This window comes from Thamnophis sirtalis, unplaced genomic scaffold (assembly GCF_051295495.1).
Source record: "Thamnophis sirtalis isolate CommonGarterSnake01/CBP01778 unplaced genomic scaffold, rThaSir2_p1.2 scaffold_3, whole genome shotgun sequence".
NCBI lineage: Eukaryota > Metazoa > Chordata > Lepidosauria > Squamata > Natricidae > Thamnophis > Thamnophis sirtalis.
The window spans coordinates 112,101,961-112,121,975 of NW_028261383.1; the positions used below are offsets into that span (position 1 = coordinate 112,101,961).

The 20,015-nt window shown below is 36.9% G+C and overlaps 1 protein-coding gene across 1 annotated transcript in view; it reads right to left on the reverse strand.

Annotated features, from left to right (window-relative positions):
- The window catches only part of CACNA1A (calcium voltage-gated channel subunit alpha1 A), a 256,745-nt gene that overhangs the window by 78,140 nt on the left and 158,590 nt on the right, over positions 1–20,015 (reverse strand). The window contains exons 25-28 of the mRNA XM_087709710.1: positions 14,532–14,628; positions 12,885–13,045; positions 9,576–9,716; positions 7,934–8,135 (exon numbers count right to left, since the gene is read on the reverse strand). Of these exons, the coding sequence (XP_087565836.1) occupies positions 7,934–8,135; positions 9,576–9,716; positions 12,885–13,045; positions 14,532–14,628 (601 nt within the window). The remainder of the gene's footprint in view (positions 1–7,933; positions 8,136–9,575; positions 9,717–12,884; positions 13,046–14,531; positions 14,629–20,015) is intronic.

Below are 20,015 nucleotides of genomic sequence, written 5' to 3' on the forward strand. Positions count from 1 at the left end.
CATATTGCCACTAAATAAGTCCTAATAAAGGTCAGATTCGGAGTTACTGGCTCTCCAGCGTCGCTCTAGGTGTCTCTTTTGATGCTTCATCTCCCGGAGTTCCTCGGTGAACCAAGGTGCCCTCCTGGATCCACTGCCGCGGAAATGCCGCAAAGGCGCAATCCGATCCAGTGCCTCAGCCGCCGCAGCATTCCAAACAGCGACCAAGGACTCTGTCGGATTGTGGACAAGGGAGTCAGGTATCTCTCCAAGCTCCTTCTGAAATCCCAACAGGTCCATCAGGGGCCTGGGGCGGAACCACTTAATCGGCTCCACCTCCCTGCAATGGGGGAGAGGCATCCCAAAGTCAAGCTCAGCAAGGAGTGATCTGACCATGACAAGGGCGAAATCTCTATTCCCCTTAATTCAAGATCACGTCTCCACTGCCCCGAGAGAAATACAAGGTCTTGGATGAGAAGCAAAATATTTTCCAGGAAAAACACCCAGAAATTCTAGTTGTCTTTTGAAACTTCATCTTAAGGGCATTTATTTGCATTATTTTTTAAAGACATGAATACCACAATGGAGAGTAAGCAAGAATAAATGGCAATTAGTTCTTAGTTCTGGTATCATCTTAGCTGTAACTCATTACATAGTTGGGGCTTTGGCCATGGTAATATATATTATAGGTTGTAAAGGAGACAGTAATTAGAAAGCCTGAATAAAAATAAATTTCAGAAAATCAGTTTGTAATAAACATTATCAAGAAGATAAAGTCTGATATTTTAGACATCGGTCCAAAAGTCCAGAGCCTTGTCCAAAAATCAAACCTGTTTTTCAGTCCACAGAATAGAAGCATAGGAAACTTTGTGTAATGGGATGCAGGTCAATAAGTGGAAGAGTTGTTTCCAGCAATGAAAGAGGCCTGAGGGATGCTCATTTATAGCAAGGGTTACTGTCCTTGACTAGTAGAGCTGGTTGAGCTAACTAGCATCAAATAAAGTACCTTGTCCTGGCCCAAAGTCATTGTCTCCATTTGCATCTAACTATGGCACAAATATGCCCTGGCACAATCCTTTGTTCTGTTCTCCCCCTCCCCTCCTTCCCCCATTTTGTTTTTCATCCATGAATGCATCACATTTAAGTTGTCCTTAGCTATACTGTTATTAAAACAGTATTTTCCCTCTTGAACTGGCAGCATCCGAAGACAGTATCAGGCTTTTCTTTTCAAACACTGTTAAACTAGGATGGCACAGGCAGAAAATTAATAAGGCAGATCTATAATAAGTAGGGCTATTGCATAAAGTAATGTAGACATAAGGAAACAACTCATGAAATTGCTTTGTGTCAAATGAAAGTCCCATTTACAGTAAAATCAAAGTTCAAATTCTTGTGCCTCTTTTCTCTGAGGCTTGAAGATTCTGTGTTGTGAGCAGAAACATGGCTTCCTTTAATTTCTGTTGTTATAGAAATTGACAGGTTTTGAATTATTTGCCTCTCATCTATCCAGAACTAGTTTTTATGCTACTTTACCTTTCAGCTTCTCCTTTCCCCACCCCATTCCTGGAAGAGCTTGGTGCTTCTCCCTTCCTTTTCTCTAGCATGAGTGACCCAGGAAGGACACAGGGCTTTTCTACTGCTTCATGGACTGGTTGCTGAAGCTGAATAATTCCTCTCCACCCCCACCCCCCACCTCAATTCAGAAAGTTAGGGGATAAGGAATTTGTCTCGTCTTTCTGAGGAAACTTGAAGGAGACAATAGGCAGAGAGAAAAATCCAACATTGTAACCTCCTGTTTAGGTACTTTTCTGTGTTCAGAAATCACCCACCCCCTAAGAAGGAGATGTCCAAAATATGCTGACAACCAACAAGTGATGGAGAAGTAATTCCAGTGTCATGTATCTTAACTCCAGTAAAATGTTCCAGTCCAGAACTTGTTGTTCCAGAGATAAGAAATGGAAAAGTGTCAATCCCATCCTGCGGATCAGAGGTGGGTAGGACAGAAATGGCTTTTACAGATTTGTCTATTATTCAGAAATCTGCTGGTGGATGTAGATGCAGTTCAGGTTCTCTCTTGGCAAAAATCCCTTCCCTGTTCCTCAAATCTGCTCCCTCCTCCTCAGAATTCAAGTTGATAGGTGTTGTAACCAGATTGCAAGGGCAGAGAAAATTGAATTTACACGCAATTTCCAGTAGCAATGTGTAATGGTGGTCAGCAGTTTGCAGTAGGAAGCCCTGGCAAAATATAGTGGCGTTTCAAGGAGCTGGTATACTACCTGAAGTTCTTGTAGAAAGTACATGACCCCAGGCTGGGAGAAAGTGAGCTATATGAGGAAAGAGAACTGCACAGAATCCTTGAAACAAAGAAATGTAAACAGAAGAACAAACCAAGTTGTTCCATATGAACACAGCAACAGGCAAGAGTGTAGATAAATTGTTTTGCTGGTAGCTGATAGCTTACATAGCAATGATGGCATTGCTCTAAAGTGCCATTTGTCCTCTGTCTCTCATAAGTGCATTGTAGGTGATGCATTGAAGAAAAAATAAGTTTAAAATCTAATATTGGAAAAGAGCATCCGGAAATAGCCTGTGAATAGAACACTTCTGTTAAAAATGAGATGACTAGGAACGCTTCAATGTCAGAATATGCAATAGAGAATCAGTCTCTGAAGACTTGCCAGATGGAAGGAACCATCTTGGAAAACATTGATGGCATGTTCATGCCCTATAGGTGGTTAATCAGTTGTAATAATCTATGTAAACTGTGACTTGAGGCTCCTTTGGAAAGGGGAGGCAATTCAACAGGACAGCTAGTTTGTAGATAAAGTCCAGGCATGGCAACAGCTGAGACAAGAAGATCCATAGGCATCCACTTGGACAAGAAAAATACTGGAGCAGAAAGTGTGTGGCGTTAAGTAGTCCCAAAATGCTCTAATGACTAAATTGCAAGGAACAAGGAAATGTATAATTAGCCACTGTGATGCAATTCTACCCATTCCCATGAAAAGGAAAGGTGAAGTGGAGGTCTCTCTGAAGATCATGTGCCCAAGCCCATAGATATGGGACCTGTCATTCTGATGTGTAAATTTGTCTGATGAAATGAAGAGCAGGTCATTAGCTCTCAGAGGCTTAGACTGAGGCTACTATTGGAAGTGGGAACACAAAATGTTCAGACTGGAGAACAGAACCGCGAGATTGGGGTGGGTAGGTGACATGTGGAATAAACTATTCAGGCGTGTGTGAAAAAGTATCAGCCTGTGGTATGAAAATTAAATTGGGAGAATTGTGCCCACCTGAGTGTGTGAAAAGACTGTAGATGCTCCAAGATCTTGTGGTCTGTTTGGACTTCAGTGGGGTGTGAAGCTTCTTACAAGAGGTGTGCCAGTGTTGAAAAGCATCTCTGATCACTAAGAATTTCTTGTTCAAAACATCACAGTTCCTTTCTGGCTTCAGTAGCTGTCTAGAATAAAAGGTGCAAGGCAAAAGTCTTTGTTCAAAATCCTCAGATGTCTGCCCTTAAATCAAAATCAGAAGCATCTGTTTGAACAACAAAGGCACATGATGGTAGAGGATAGGACAGGGAAGCAAAAGTCTGTTTGAATGAGGAACAAGCATGTTGAGCATCTAGATTCCACTTGAAAGTATGCATGATGCTTGAAAATCCCATTCTAAGCAAGATGGGTGAAAGCTTTTATATATGCTTCAAAATCATGGATCAATTGGTAATAAAATTTAAGAATCTTCCAAATTGTTGCATCCCCTTGACATTGTGGGTGGGTGCACATACTCAAAGAGAGAACTGAATTCATTTTGATGAGATCCATTGTGATTCCCCCAGCAAAGTTGTGGTACCGTCGATAATCCGAGAGACACAGATCAATTTCTCTATTTTAGGACATACATTGTGTAGGTGGAACTGGCAAGGACTATGGACCTTTTTAGTGTGAGTAGTTGATCTTCAGAATAAATTAACAGGTCATCAAATAAACTTCAATACAGCAGTCCAGTGTCTCATGAAAAATGTGGGATTTATAAACTTATTGATGGACATAAACTGAACTATATGTCTGTCTGAATTTTTCATATTGCATGGGAAAACAAGCTAAATATAGGTACTTCACCTGCATATAAATTAAACTACATTCCCTTCTGAGAGCTAAACTGACAAAATGCAGTTTTTAAAAGTTCAGAAATGAGAGAGTTATTGATGCTTAATGATGATAGAATTCACAACTAATCATGACATTCAAACAATTGTTTTTTCTTTTTAATGGAATGATGACTGAGAATGCCAAGGGATAAATAAATCCCAACCTTCAACTTGACATCAAGGTTTCCATTTCTTTAATGACATGGGCAAGCAGATAATTTCTGTAGCTGCTTCCTTTTTGGAAGAGGCTCAGTATTAGGTTTGGGATTTTGAAGAGTCAAAGGCAGTATTTTCTTGCTCTCAAGAATATGTAGGTTATAGATTTGAAGCAGGTGTATCCCCAATGCTACCAAGGTAGGTATAGAATAAGCTTAAATGAAAAGAATTTCAAAAGTTTTAAAAAATGATGGTCCTGAGTGCAGGCATTTGCCATCAATGATTTCCATCTTCATTAATGGATCTACTGCCTAAATAGCTAGGTATATTTGTATTCAATTGCAGTCTACAAAACTGCCCTAGCTTTAAAATCTACCAGGCTCTGAAGGTTTATGACAGAGTCAATTTTTTGTGTGAGGCGAAGGAGATACTATGAGTATTATACATCCTATTCCAACTTTCCTCTCTCAAGCTCCTAGAATTTGGTTAGTTGATTCCTCATAAGCCAAGCTTAGAACATTTAGGGTATTTGCTTGCAAAATGTTTCCCATTTCTGTCAAAATGCACCCAAATCCTACAACATAAATGAACTTTCTGCGTACATTAATATTACTTTTTTGCAGCCAACAATGGAGCTGTGATGGCTCCCAAATGCATGCATTTAACATTTGAAGATTAGAGAGGGGGGTATTTGAAAGAAAGGAAAGGAAGAGTAATTTCATCACTTCTTCCTGCCCATATTCTGCTGCTCTTTCACAAGTCTGACATTTGTAACAACACAACATTGGATTAACACTTCCAAGGTGCTTGGAGTGCTTTCTCCAATAAGTTTATTCTATAATTCATCAGGCAGGCGCTCTTTAAATTGGTTGATCAAAGGTAGCTGATTCAAGCCATGTCCAGAACAAAAATATTGAAAGTTAGCCACATATGTGCACACTTGATCTTCACTTTGTCAGCATCACATCTCATCATTGTCTGTAGCCTATCTCGTGGAATCCTCAAAGGCAGCTCTCAGCATGGTCATTAAATTTGTATAATTGTCTGGATCAGAAATGTTATGTTTCAGGGCGTGGGGTGCCCATTATTCTGTTTCTCTGATCAAAAGACCAATTATGAGTCAGGATGATATGTGTCTCCTGTTCTCAAGAAATAGTATAATTTTAATTGAATGATAAAGATCATAAGTATCTTGAGATTCTATTGTCAAGCAAAAGATTGGGGGACTGTAGCAGCATGGCTGTAAAAGATACTATTGCAATCAGTGGTACTTGATCAGACCCATGTGTTATTCTAATCTAGTCAGTTCATTGTCTAGTTCTAATGGTTCGTCTGGGTCATCATGTAATTCTAATACTTTGCCACTCAGGTCTGAAACATGAGAAAGGTGCAGGAAACTTAGTCACTGCTTAATGATATTGGAAGAATTTTGGCCAACTCAAAGTGATTGTTTTCTTCTATAAGAAAGGGATTTAAGGGAATGCCGCAATTGCTGTTAGGCTTCTATAATCAAATACTAGAATTGGAATCAATGTAGGCAGACATTTAACCATACATATTCCTGATAATTCTATTGTAAATTATAAATACAATGATTGTTATATATCAAATGCAAGCACTATTTACTGTGAAATCTTATGCGTCTCCTTTGAGATAAAATGAGCTTGAGGCTTTTATTTTTGGGACATTTCACTCGTCCCATGTTATGGTAAGAGACTGTTCTGATTTTAGGCTTCTTTTGACCTTGCCAAAAGAAGCTCCTTCTCACAGCCAATAGTAAAAACTGTTATTACATTTCATCAACAAAAATGTTGGAGGCAAAGTCATAAGACCAGTTGTGGGGGAGATCAGAACATTTGTTGATTCAGACTGTTGACTATGCTCTCTTCCCTCTCATCTCTAGCCAGACTAAACTCCTGCTGTCTGTAAAGAGCTGACATAGCAATGCTATTATTCCCTCATCCCCCATCAGAATAATGCATCAACACTAGACTGCTCAGCTTTCAAGTCTTTTACTTGTCATTTTAGTAAAATCTGAAATAACACAACTATGGAATGACAGGTCTACCCTCATTCCGCAACTGATATAAAGGAATATAGAAGTTGGAATATGTTGTCTATTTAGAAAAGATGGGGGAGAGAAATCCCCATTAAAACTATTTTTAATGATTCAGCTCCTTCATCTAATCTAATTTTTAAAATTTTTATTCAACTAAATTTACAATAGAACATGGTATAGAAAGAAAGGCACAGGAAAAAGCCTAGATTTGATGGACAAAGTCCTACAACCAGGAATACCACATTCCTATTACACTACAGTGACTAGTGGATGTTTTTCCTTTTGGTTGAGAGGGAAGAAGCAAAAATAAGGGAATTTATGTCTTTGCTAATCAAGTGTTACATAGACATATTAGAACAGCATCATTTAGCAGTGAATCACGAAGGAGACAATGGAGGCAGAAAATTTTATGCTGGTAGTGTTTTCTGCTGACTCAGAGAAGGATGGGTAGCATTAATTCAGCAGTGGGGAAAGGCTGTGGCCCTCAGATTAGTTTCCAAAGCTCTTTATGACTTCAAACTTTGCAAGACTGATTTATTATTATTCTGCTAGCCTATGGGAAAAGAGGAAAAGCGGGAAATGGTAGGAGAAAGACAAATGAGAGAAAAAGGGGACCAGGCTTGTCCAATAACAGATTAACATAAGAGAATATACCCCTTAATAGGAAAAAAAAATCAATATTTTTAAATTTAAAAGTAATTTCCCCCATAGGCAGATATTGGAGGGAGTGGGGGGAGAGGGAGGGAGGGAGGGAGAGCAGTCCTGTCTGCTAGTACCTTTGAGAGAATGTGGCTTGTAATAGAAAAAAGATCCTACTCTTTGAATTTTAAGCCATTTTCCCATGGGCAGCTAATTAATGGAAGTTATGACTATTTGTAGAGAAATGAAACAAAGAGGATTATTAGTGTGCCATAGAATAAGGACCAGACTCTTTTTCTCTTTCATAAGGAAGAACAGCCTAATGCAAGAAGCGTAGCAGCAATAATCTCAATTCTATACTACCTAAAATGCCAATAGTAGATGATACTAATATACCTACAAGAAGTTGATAGACAATATATATTGATCAAAATAGTATTATTTAGGTCAGCTTTTCTCCACAATTAGCAATATTTGCTGGAAATAATGTGAATTGTATTTCTGTATAGCTAGAAGGTAACCGGTACCTATTGCTGTCTTATAAAATGTTGTAATCTTCTCTATAAATAAACCTTGTTCCCTGCTTTTGTTATTATTTAATATATTCTACAGATCTATAGCATATTAATTTTTGTCCTTATGTATTCTAAATATTTTAATTTTCCAGACTATCATGATGAGAACATGATGCAGCTTCTTGTTAGTTTTCTATGAGAATCTGCCTTTGCAGTATTTCTGGTATAAAACTTCCTTTGCTACCAGTCACAGACTCAGTAAAATCAGATTTTCAGTTCCTCCTTACACCTTGCAAAATATTTTTGTACCAAGCTGAAGTCTTTGAACTGTTAAAGATTTGAGAGAGAAAGAGAGAAGTGAATGTTTATTTTTTAAATAACATTCTCACTGTCAAAACAACATTTTCTCACTGGATTTTCCAATGTATGCCATACCTCATTCTTCTCCAGACTGTATTCCTCCATCATCTTGTCCCCTTGCTCTTGGAAAGTGATGATGATTAAGGCCACAAAAATGTTGACGAAAAAAAATGGGAAGACCACAAAATAAACCACATAGAAGATGGACATCTCCATGCGATAACCTGGGCTGGGCCCCTGATTCTCATATGTAGCATCCACTGAGTGCTTAAGAACACTGTAAAAAAAAAGTATTAGTTTTTGTTTTTTATAAATTGTTTCTATTTTATGTTAGTGTATTATTACTTTGGTATTTCATTACATCTGTTTTAAACTGCTTAGAGTCTAGTTAGATTGAGATGGTACTGTATATAAGCAAATAAAGAAAATTCTAAATTCTAATTCTAGTATTATATTTCCAATATATAATATTATATAATAATATAATACTATTCAGGCTTATATCAGATTGTATAATACAGTGCACATTAATATAACAGTCATCTTTTTCTTGCAACTAATAAATAAACCATTTGATATCTTTAAAAGTGCTGCTTGGGGTGTAGAAGTATCAGTGGTGGGTTCCTACCAGTTTGGCCAAACTAGTACTGGTATGGCAGCCTGGGTTGCTGGAACTGGCAGCGACCCAGGCCTGCCAAGCCCCTGAACTGGTTTCCCGGCCGCCATCTTGTTTTTTAGTTCTGTGCATGTGCAGAACAATTTTAATTGAACTGTGCATGCATGCCCAATGCGCATCCAGTGCATGCGCATGAGCGAATCAGTCGTAAAGCTGGACAGAACCCATCTCTGAGAAGGATGCTATTACTAACATGGAGTCTTTCCAACACAATATTCTTCAGATTTCTTGAACTTTATTTCCTACAATTCTCAGCAAACATGCTAAAATTAGACAACTGGTGAGTAGCCTTAAAACTCCAGTCAACTTCATAGTAAAATATGCCAGAACTGAATAATTATTGGTTACAAAATGGAAATAGTATTTCTGGATCAGTTGTACTTGTGATTTTTTTTCTTCAGTATCCCAAAATCAATATTTAAGGCCCAGCGTAATAATTAAAGTACTGATAATAATGAGAACTGAAATTTAAATTAACACCTTCCCATGGTAGGCATAAAAAAGCTTAAGAAAATTTCTTATGCCAGTTCTTCCATTTTGAGGCGCTAGAAGCTCTGAATTCCCAGCTTATATTGTTAATTTTATAAGAAATCCACTTTTCCTCATAACCTCTTTCATAATAACAATCTCAGATTTGTTTGACCAGAATGATACATTATAAAACAAAATACATCAATTTCCCTATATATTGCAAAATGTTGTTTTATAAATTTAGGAATTTAATCCAATGCCGGAGTATGTGTCTTTTTGCTGCTTGTTATCTGTTCTATGTATTTTGTTTTTTCATGTTGGTAGGTCAAGTTTTGAATGTTCTGTGCCATTGTAAATGAACAATCTATCCAACTGAGGTGGTATTTTCATATGATAAGAGTAAACATATTAGACAAGCCTTAAAAAAAGTAGCATAATGACCTCATCTGCATAATTTATGTAATTCAGATCAAGGATTATCTTAGTCCAACACTCTTATTTAATGATAGCCCATTAGATGCTGAAGATCCATGTCATTTTAAAACATCCTTATTTTCATCAATAACTTACTCTGGCCAACCTTCTCCTGTAGACACAGTAAAAAGGGTAAGCAGTGCCCATAGTACATTGTCATAATGGAAATCATATTTCCTCCACTCTCGTCTCTCAGCCTTCACTTCATTGTTCTTCTCGTAGACTAAATATTCTCCTCTAAGGAAGATCAACAAAAATGTACAGAGACAAGTTTACACAATGGAGTTTAACAGTCTAATAAGAATCTTCTAAGATTCAATTCAATTCAATTTATTACATTTATATGCCGCCCTTTCCCCCCGAAGGGGACTCAGGGCGGCTCACAACTCAAACCAGGGACGGGGAATACAGACAAAAATTTAAAAAACAAAGCGTAACAATACATAATTTAAAAACACACAACAGTCATACCATTCGAGACGGGGGCAACAGCTCTTTAGCCCCAGGCCTGTTGGAACAGCCAGGTTTTAAGGGCTTTGCGGAAGGCCTGGAGGGTGGTGAGGGTCCGAATCTCCACAGGGAGTTCGTTCCAGAGGGTCGGAGCAGCCACAGAGAAGGCTCTCCTCCGAGTGGTCGCCAGTCGACACTGGCCGGCGGATGGAATTCGGAGGAGGCCTAATCTGTGGGATCTAATCGGTCTAGTGGAGGTAATTGGCAGCAGGCGGTCTCTCAAGTACCCAGGTCCAATACCATGAAGGGCTTTATAAGTGACGACTAGCACCTTGAAGCGTATCCGGAGACCAATAGGCAGCCAGTGCAGCTCGCGGAGGATAGGTGTTACGTGGGTGAACCGAGGTACACCCACGATCGCTAACGCGGCTGCATTCTGGACAAGCTGAAGTCTCCGAATACTCTTCAAGGGCTGCCCCATGTAGAGCACGTTGCAGTAGTCCATGTACATTAAATGGTCTCTTTGACAACATTAACATTCAAAGGAGATTGTGAAAAGAGGTGTTTATTATTTATTCAGGTCTCAAGATTGACTGAAAGATTAATCAAGCAAATGTCACTACTGTATAGCTACTAATCTGATGTTTGTCTCCCCAGATAAAAGGTAATTATGGGAAGATCAATTAATATACATAGTTACTTTATTTAAACTTTGAAACTATATTATTTAACTGGGAATGAAGCTGAATACATTCATTAGGATAATTTTCAATACAATAATTTTGCATTATTTTCAGTTGCTCCATATATTTCCCCCCAATAAAGTTGCCAGGTTGCAAACCAATTCTTAGCAATTTGAAGAATCTAAAGCCTCTGGTTTTTACAGTGCTGAAAATGTAGACTGGATTGTTTTAAAATGTTTTTCTCATACAAAATTCTGAAAAAATAACTAAACACGTCTGCAATATCTTTGCCTAATTTAGATTTTTGAGTAGTAGTAGGTTTTCAGTACAGCAATAAATTGATTCCCTCCCAGATAAGTGTATGAGGACTTTATGGTTGCCATGGCAACAATAGGTTTGTTATTCCTCTATAAAGATGGTGCAATTAAAATGACTAGCAGTGATGGATTCCTTAGGGGATTTGGGTATGCCTTGTCTGTGGTCAGATCAAAATGTTTTGAACAGCAAAGGGCTGATTTATGCCCTTGCTTTAAAAAAATACCCAAATAGCTCTTCCCTAAACAGAGCTTGTTTGGCTCGCTGATATACTCAGGTTTAGAGAACAGAAACAGATGGAATGGCACCTTGAACACAAATGGGGCAAAAACTCAGGTCAAAATTAATCAACACAAGTGAGAATGCCTCAGATATTATTCTCTGGTAGTGATGATGACGAAGAAACAATCGCTATCTCAGTTATGTCTTTGAAGCGCTAGAATCTAGAGGAATGATTCAACTTCAATGCTTTGAGTTATTGTCTAATTACATCCATAAATTAAGGGATCCTTCTAGTCCATAGTTACCTATTTCCTCAGATGTTTTAAGACAAATTGTATTGATTCAATTCAATAAATGAACCTATTGAGAACATATTTATTGATAGTTTAGTAGCAAAAGGACCAGGAATATTGATTGGGAAACAAAAGAAACTAAACTATCTAAATTGTAGTAAATGATTTAAATTATCCATGTCTGTAAATATTGCAGAGACTGTAGGAATGTCAAGGCAAATTATCCTTTACATAACATAGCCACTAGAGGGATGTTAAACCTGGGAGTAAGATGAGTTGTGTACTCTGATTTAAAAATGAATATAGTTGTGTGTTTTCCTTCCCTTTAAATACAGTTCATTACCGATTAATGAATCTATCACAGAATTAAGAAATTCTAGTATTTCATCTATGCTTTCTATAGCCTCTCTTGGGGAGGGGATTGACACTTGACCTCTTTTAAATATATTCCATCTCCTGAATTATCTCCTTTTACTAGCATTTGCTGTTCTGTACAGAAATGCAATTTTATCACTACACACTTGTAGTAAATTATGATGACTTCAAGAGAATAGAAATTTATAAACTGCAAGTATTTCCATTTATTCACTTTTTTATGGTTATGTACTTTTACTACAAAAACATTGGCTAGTTCAATTTACAATATAGTTCACTGCTACCAAGTTCTTGTAGTAATGTTTTCCCGTGAACCTTTAAAACCATGAAAATCATACATTTAAAATCACAACACAATAACCACTAGATCAGAAGTAATCATTAAAGAAAAAAAGGCCAGAACACCAACTCCTCATATTGTCTTAACTTGTATCCAGCAACTTAAAATGGACAGCATAATAGAGATAAACGTAAGAATGGAAGACTTTTTAAAGTATCTTGTACTTTATTGAATTAGATTATAATTTCAGGAAATTATTTGTTTTGTTGATATAGAAAACTGATGCAATGTATTTTGATACAGGCAAGCTATAAAACCTATATTATTAATTTGGGGGGACGACCCTAATCAGGACATTACTCAATAACTCAATGCGATGGACATATCTAATACATCTTCCTACTACTTTCCCCACAACAAACCTGACAGGTGAGCTGGGCTGAGAGACAGTGAATGGCCCCAAGTTACCCAGCAGCTATTCATGCCTAAGGCGGAACTGGAACTCACCATACCTTGATTTCTAGCTGTTCTTTATTTTGTTTTAATGAGCAGCTAGCAATTCAGAGACACATCTGCAAGATGAGCAACTATATAAATTAATTAAATAAATATCAGAAAATTATGCATTGGGAGCCAGTGGCTTGCCCTGAATGCAATGGCAATGTGATACAGGGAATTATGAAGGTTATATAACTTTATGAGTCACACAGCTTCTTATAAGTTACAGGCCTGGCCACACAGGGGAAAAGAATTGAATAAAAAAACTGAATGGGAGGAGGCTATGTACCTGCAGTCCTTTTCAAACTCCTTGGATTCATCAGTGCAGTAGAAGAACCTGCCCTTAAAGAGCTGGACAGCAACCACAGCGAAGATGAACATGAAGAGCATGTATACAATGAGAATATTGAGGACATTTTTGAGTGAGTTCACCACACAGTCAAAGACAGCCTGTGGAAAACAGATACACTGGTAAGATTTGACTAGGTTATGTTTATCTGTATCTTAATTTTCTATCAAACTATCGCTCCTGCTTAAGAAATATGTTTGTGTGTGAGAGAAATACCATCATAGAAACAATCAAAATAAAATTTAGGCAACATGGATCCCTAAAATACCACTACTGAAAAGTAAATGAAAACAGCTTAAAATAGGCAACAGCAAATTTTCTTAACATAAAAATTTCAAACTTATTAAAGATTTAAAATGTATTTAAAAGCCATACTAACACAGTGAAAATGTCCACTGAATTCCATAATATATTCTGCAATCCTGCTGTCACCACCAATAAGATTATCCATTTAAACTCACTTAACAAAAGGGACAGTGCACAGTTTCTGATACCTGTCACAAGAGTCTGGAAAATTAATGTTGAAACTGTTCTTCAAGTAAATTGGTCCTAAGGAGGGCAACTTTTTTTAAAAAAAAATCTTCACTGCTACCCAAATATCTTGCATAGATTTAGAGTTCCTTGACCAGAGTAGTAATTTGTCTTTCCAAAACAGAAATTATTTTTCAGCTGTATCCAGTTTACTAGTCACTGGATTTGTTGCAGCCAAACCAATAGTCTAACACCATGATAATGTTTAAAAAAAATAACTTCAGTGGGCAGGTAAACACATCTATGGATGTGGAGGAAATATTTCTTTAAAAAAAAATGTAGAATGAGAAAGATATGAAAACAAGAATATATTGTCTATACCAATTAATTTACAGTTAGGAAAATATAATATTCATACAATGGTAATTCATAAAAAAAACATTTCCTAAACTAGAGATCATTAGCTGCATGGAGATTAAAGTCAGCAGATTTCCATCCATCGCAGGCACCCAGGATGACAAGCTATGATAATACTTGTTCCAGGGTACCATAATGCAAAACTCGCCCTTTTGTATTTGTATTGCAATGTCAGATGGAAGTACATAATTCTTATGGTTTCTCTGTGATATTTGTTTTGTTATTCCCCTGCCTATGTTCACAAGGTGAAAAAAAAATTGTGGATAGAAGCTTATGTTATACAGTAATAAATGCTCTTAGTCCTTTAAATGCTGCAAAATACTTTAATGATTCTTTAGCTGTATGATGAACTAAAACAAGTAAATTTATCCTACTGTGGAGATTGGGGAATTGTTTAATTTTCGATTATCCAAAACACAAGAATTATTCGAAGAAAATTAAGTGCTATTATACTATCTCCTCTTTAGATGATAGTATGCATCAAATAAGTATGTGAAAGCTAATAAAGGAACCTAAGTTAATGCATTTTCATGAAATAGTGTGAAGCTTAAGCCTTCTTGCTTTATCTTTTTTTCAACTTACTATAGAATGTGTGTGTGTGTGTGTGTGTGTGTGTGTAATATACATACACAAACAATATAAAGATTCCAGGGTGAGTTTTTTGTTTGCTTGTTTTTTACACTTCTATCCCAAACATACCTTGAGCTTTGGCAACCGCTTGATAGTTTTGAGGGGTCTGAGGACACGAAGGACACGTAAGGATTTAATGGTGTTGATGTCTTTTCCTTTACTGCCTCTGTAGAAAGATGTTGGATGGGGACAAAAAGCAGGAAAAAATGAAGTTGGATCTCTACAATAATCCTGACAGTGTGTTTCCAAATACAGAGATACAATCTATTTTATAACCAAGATGCTAGTAACATTGTATGAACGCTACCCCTTTTGGCCATCCACACACTTTTCAACAATTGTTTCTTAAATAAAATGTTCCCCTAAAAATTGTTTACCAGTTATATCACGTCTGTTTCAGACATCAATTCATTCCCTCCGTTCTTCTAGTATGCTTTTGATTTCATCTATTTCTTTATCTATTAGAGTGCTCTTTCAATATCTCTCCATCAACCTTTTTTACAATCACTCCTTTAAGAACTGCTTTAACCTGCTTTAATCTAAGGATTTAGTACCCCTGTGGGAATTAGAGCAAGTGTACAAATACTTCAATGGAATGCATCCTTCATAATAGAAAAAAAATAGTTGTGTCTAATTGTGAGTTCTCATAGAAAATTTTGACTTTGAATCCAGCTCCTGCAGACTTCATTGATATACAGTATCTGTGTAATTTCCTCAGTAACTGCTGGAAGAAATTTGTCACTGCCTTCTTTCATTCTTCCAGGATGATTCCTCCTGATTTTTCAGCCTGCCATAGAATTTCCTGATAGTTGTCCAGCCAAGGGCAAAGCAGGGCTGAACCCAGAGTAAATCAGTCAGGTACTAATGCTATAACCTAGTAAAGATTTTGCTTTATAGCTCCTTTGATTTTTTTTTAAGTTGTCTAACAGGAGATCCACATCCTACTGGATATAATTGCACCAGGATATAAAAAGTAATGTGCCTCTATTTTGGGTATTCATTAATAGTAGCTGATAAACAGGCTCAAAAAATTCCATTTCTACCAAACTCCCAAGTCTTCCCAAGATTCACAAATTTTGCAGCTGTGATGATGTGCAGCCTATCTTTCTATGTTGCATTGCATTACCTTCTGTGCTGATAGGTTCACTTCACAGACTCACCATGATTTGAAATATATGCATAAACACACACAGCCTCATTTTTACGCCACTTTTTTTTTTTAAAAAAAACCCTGTTATTTTCATTTGGTTGTACATCTGAGCGTATTGACACATCAAAACAAAAATGATTCTTTTTTCAGTTTATTGTGCGTTTTCCGACATTAAGCATAAAGAATAAGAAGAGCTTGCACTCTGGCAATGCTTGAAAATATTTGGTAATATTTCTGCAGAGAAATCTATACCTCATTGTAACGGAATATTCTGCTACTTGGAGGGATATATTCTAGGATTTAAGAGTCCAGTTTTGCAGATAACGTACACACTTACACATTACGATGAAAACAGCAGTATAAATCTTATTTTCAGATGTATTACACAAAGAGAAAAAGCAACTATATGCTTAAAGCTTCATTTTCTTCCCCTCTATCATGTCAACATGTTCAAAGAGGGGAAATGTGGCAGAAATTATTGTTTTCTGGGTCAAAATTTAGTTGCATGCGAAAATGAATATATATCTAACCTATTTTGCTGCATGACCAGAAAAGCCTTTGCATTGGAGAGAATTCATAGCTCATTCTGCAGTGGTCTGGTTTTTAGATGACTGCAGTATTTGCTTTTTTTAAAATAAATGATTCTTTAAGGCCCATTTAGGAAAAGTATTTGGGTCAGTGGAGAGGGTGTGCTAGCGGTAAGCTATTGTGCAAACGTACCGAGTCTCCAATTATCTTTGTGGTTTCTAGTTTTAGTCTCAAACAAAACTAAACAAATTTCCCAGTCAATAATACACTTATGATGTATAAAGTGCTTGCCTAGGGGGTTAACTGTCCCTCCTGATGTCTGTGACTGAATTACCAGAGGCTTATGAAAACAGGCCCACTTGGGGCATTGGCTCTCTGGGTTGCTTCAATATGCATTTTTTCACAGCCACACAGGAAACTAAAGGCCAAAAAGGTGGACAGTGCGAACTGTCCCACTTGCCTTCCTCATGGAAGTGCCAACTCAATCATGTCCCCATATATTTTGAATTGATGGGCAGAGGAAAATGAAATTCTCCCAATTTCCTCAGCAGCAGTTGTGGGGATTGTACCCATGGTTATTGGTGAACAAGTCATACCAGGTGACGTGCTATAGGCTGACAAATATGAGCAACACCTGACTGGGACTGGGTTGATTGTGTTGTGCAAATGGCCCTTGCAGAACCTTCTCTCCCGGGCTGAGCTTTATGAGGAAATTCCAGGAAGCTCATCTGAGCACAGCTTGCAGGCCAATAAGTTTCACACATAAAATACATGGACCCAATTAATAAAAGACCAAAAGGACAATGTATTTAGATGCAGTCAAATTGCCTTGATTCCATCCAGTGGTCAATTTTACTCCAAGGTTGGAGAAACTAGTCTCCTTTTCTTTAATAGCCGATAAACTCAATAAATTAACTACATCTTCCAAATAAAGCTTCTGAAAAGCTAGCAAAAATTGGCTGAGGAATGATAGAATAAATTTATCAATTACTCATTACTATTGGAAAAACACATACAAAAAATATGAACCAATAATAGTTTTATGGAGATACTTGGCTCATTTTCATTCATTTTAGACATGAGTCCTGAGAGGCATCAGGCTAATTAGTTGCTTCCTCACTCAAATACCACTTTAGACCCCAGCTTTCAACAAATTGTACTTGAATTGCTTTGGATGGCCATGTTATTTTTTGTATTTCCCTATGAACAGGGCTGACATATAAAGCCTTTATAGAACTTTTTTGAATGTTCCTAAAATCCCTAAGTTCTGACTCTTGTAGGCATAATGGCTTTGGTAAGTATCACAACATTTCAAAGCCATCTCAACATTGATGCTTAAAGATGTGGGACATTTATTTAAAGGACACTGACATTCCTTCTGATGTCCAATAGGTTGGCAAGTATTCAAGAATCTGGTTTCTATATGTAATGGAGCAGCTTTTAAAACCTCATAGAATAAAGATACATTTAAAGCCAGCAACTCAGTTTTTCTAGTACTGGATTGACTTGAGAAATAAAAAATAACTACATTATAAATATAGATTAAGAAAATCTATATGGCCAGAGACACTGGTTGAGGGGGGTGGCTATAGAAATCAGATTAATAAATAAAATATCCAAGTATCATAACCAGACAGATAGCTATTATGACTGTAATTATTTCTCTGACCCTTTATCTAACTTACATTGTTGAATAGTGATGATGATGACAATGATGAAGATTTTACATTAATGTCAACCCAGAAAAGCAGTCTGGTAATACAAAGTATCTGGTTCTCAAAAAAAAAAACCTATTTTTAGGATGGAAATATGTTTTTGACATTTGATTAAACACATATTTAACCATACTGTAAGATATTGTGATGCCTAGCAATAACATATTCCAGTCTGTTCCTTTTAGCAGCCTTGCAACATAATCTTCTCTTCAACATTGTTCTTCTCCTGCATAAATATTTAGTAGCTATTAAAAATAAGTGTTCAGAACAGAGAATGAAATATTTGATCGCAGAACAAAGGACTACCTCTGCCACAATTCCTAGCAATCGGAATTTTTTGACCAGACCCAACAATGTTCCAGTCACAATTGCTCGTGCTGAGGAGGTACTCTGGAATGTTTTTTTTCAGTGGCCCAACAAGGCAAAAACCGACTACTGTATACCTAGTTCAAGGTCACTACAACAAAAGTGATTCCTAGAAAGTGTAACCTGACAGGAAGGCACACAAATCCTAACTCATGTGAGATGGAACAGAATCAATGAAATGTCTGATGTTTGGAGAGAGATAAAAAGAGCTCCAATTTGTTTTGCTTTCCAATCGTATTAGTTACATACAGTGATGCATAACCAGATTCACATAAATAAATAGCATGTATACCAGAGAGTGTTTGGGAGAGAAAGTGATAGAGGCAGACAGACAGAAAGACTTTACCGTGAGCTGCTCCTGTTGTGAAGTGGCAGTGAAAGGAAGAGACAAAGAAAGTGAGTAACAATCAGAAAGAGAACACAGAACATAAAATCTAATGATACCATACTATGTAATGCCTTTTACAGACAGGACATTAATTTGCTCTTCAGCTACTGCCTTGAAGAAGATGGAAGGAGTTTACTTCAGTAAATTATCTACACATGTATAGGTTAGTAAGATGAGTCTTCTACTATTGAGACAACTCTCCACTTGCATAGCGCCCAGCATCACTGATGTTTTTCATGTCCTACATCAAGGACAAACCTATTTATCTCTAAAATTTCTGATTAAAAATAAAATGGTGGCAAAAGGCAGCAACCATATATATACTGTTTAACCCTTAGCTAATATTTACATTGATTTTTATTTGAAATATTACCTTAAATCCTTTTCTTGAAAATTTTCACTAAATGGAGGGCAATTTCATAATTCCTTCATCACTAACCAGAAAATAAATCTTGATTGAGGAATGGTGTTCAATGGAAAGACTCTAAACTCCTAAGCATACTTAACAGAATAACCTTTACCAACTTGATATATTCCAAATGTATTGGATTATTATACAAGTCCCAGAAAGACTTTCCCATTTGCATTTAATTGTGTTACAAATATGTTGTGCCAACATTGTTCTCTGCCATGTTCCCATGCACGGGGATTTCAGATATGGAGTTCTTAGTAGCACAAGTATTAAAGTAGTGTTCCCCCTCCCCCAATTCCAATACTGTTTAAAGGGAGAATCAAGGTATATAAAAGCTTTCTTACTCATTACCTTGTAGGGAATTGAGATGGCATGAAATGGGTCACCAGGCAATAGAAGCAAAGTTGGATTTAATGATGGGAACAATAAGTTTCATACTGGCATAGCTTTTGGCTAATTTAATGATAGGCAGAAAAAGCATCAATTAGCAAACGAGCCCTACATTCTAGAGGCAGCATGGCTGATTCAAGATTGTGAGAATTATACATGCACTGGGAAGGCAATAGGCTGGGGAAAGGTATACTTGAGATTGTCAAAACATAGTAAGTCTTATTTCCAACAGAAATGATAGAATCATAGGGATTTTGGAGGTCTTCAAGTTTTACAAATGGTTGTCCAGTCTGTTTTTAAAAACCTCCAGTGATGAAGCACAATCCCAGGAGACAAATGATTTCATTCTCATTGTTAATTTTTTTTCTCTTGCTTCTGGATTTGCTCTCTCTTTAGCAAGCTTCTACCCATTATTTCTTGCCCTGTTACCCAGTGTTTTAGAGAATAAGTTAATCTCCTCTTTATTGTGATAGCCCTTCAAATACTGGTAGATAGCTATTGTGTCCCTCCTAATTCTTCTCTTTGATAGGTTAAACATACCTAGCTCCCTCAAGCATTTGTCATACAATTTAGCCTCCAAGCCCTTTATTGTCTTTGGTGTTCT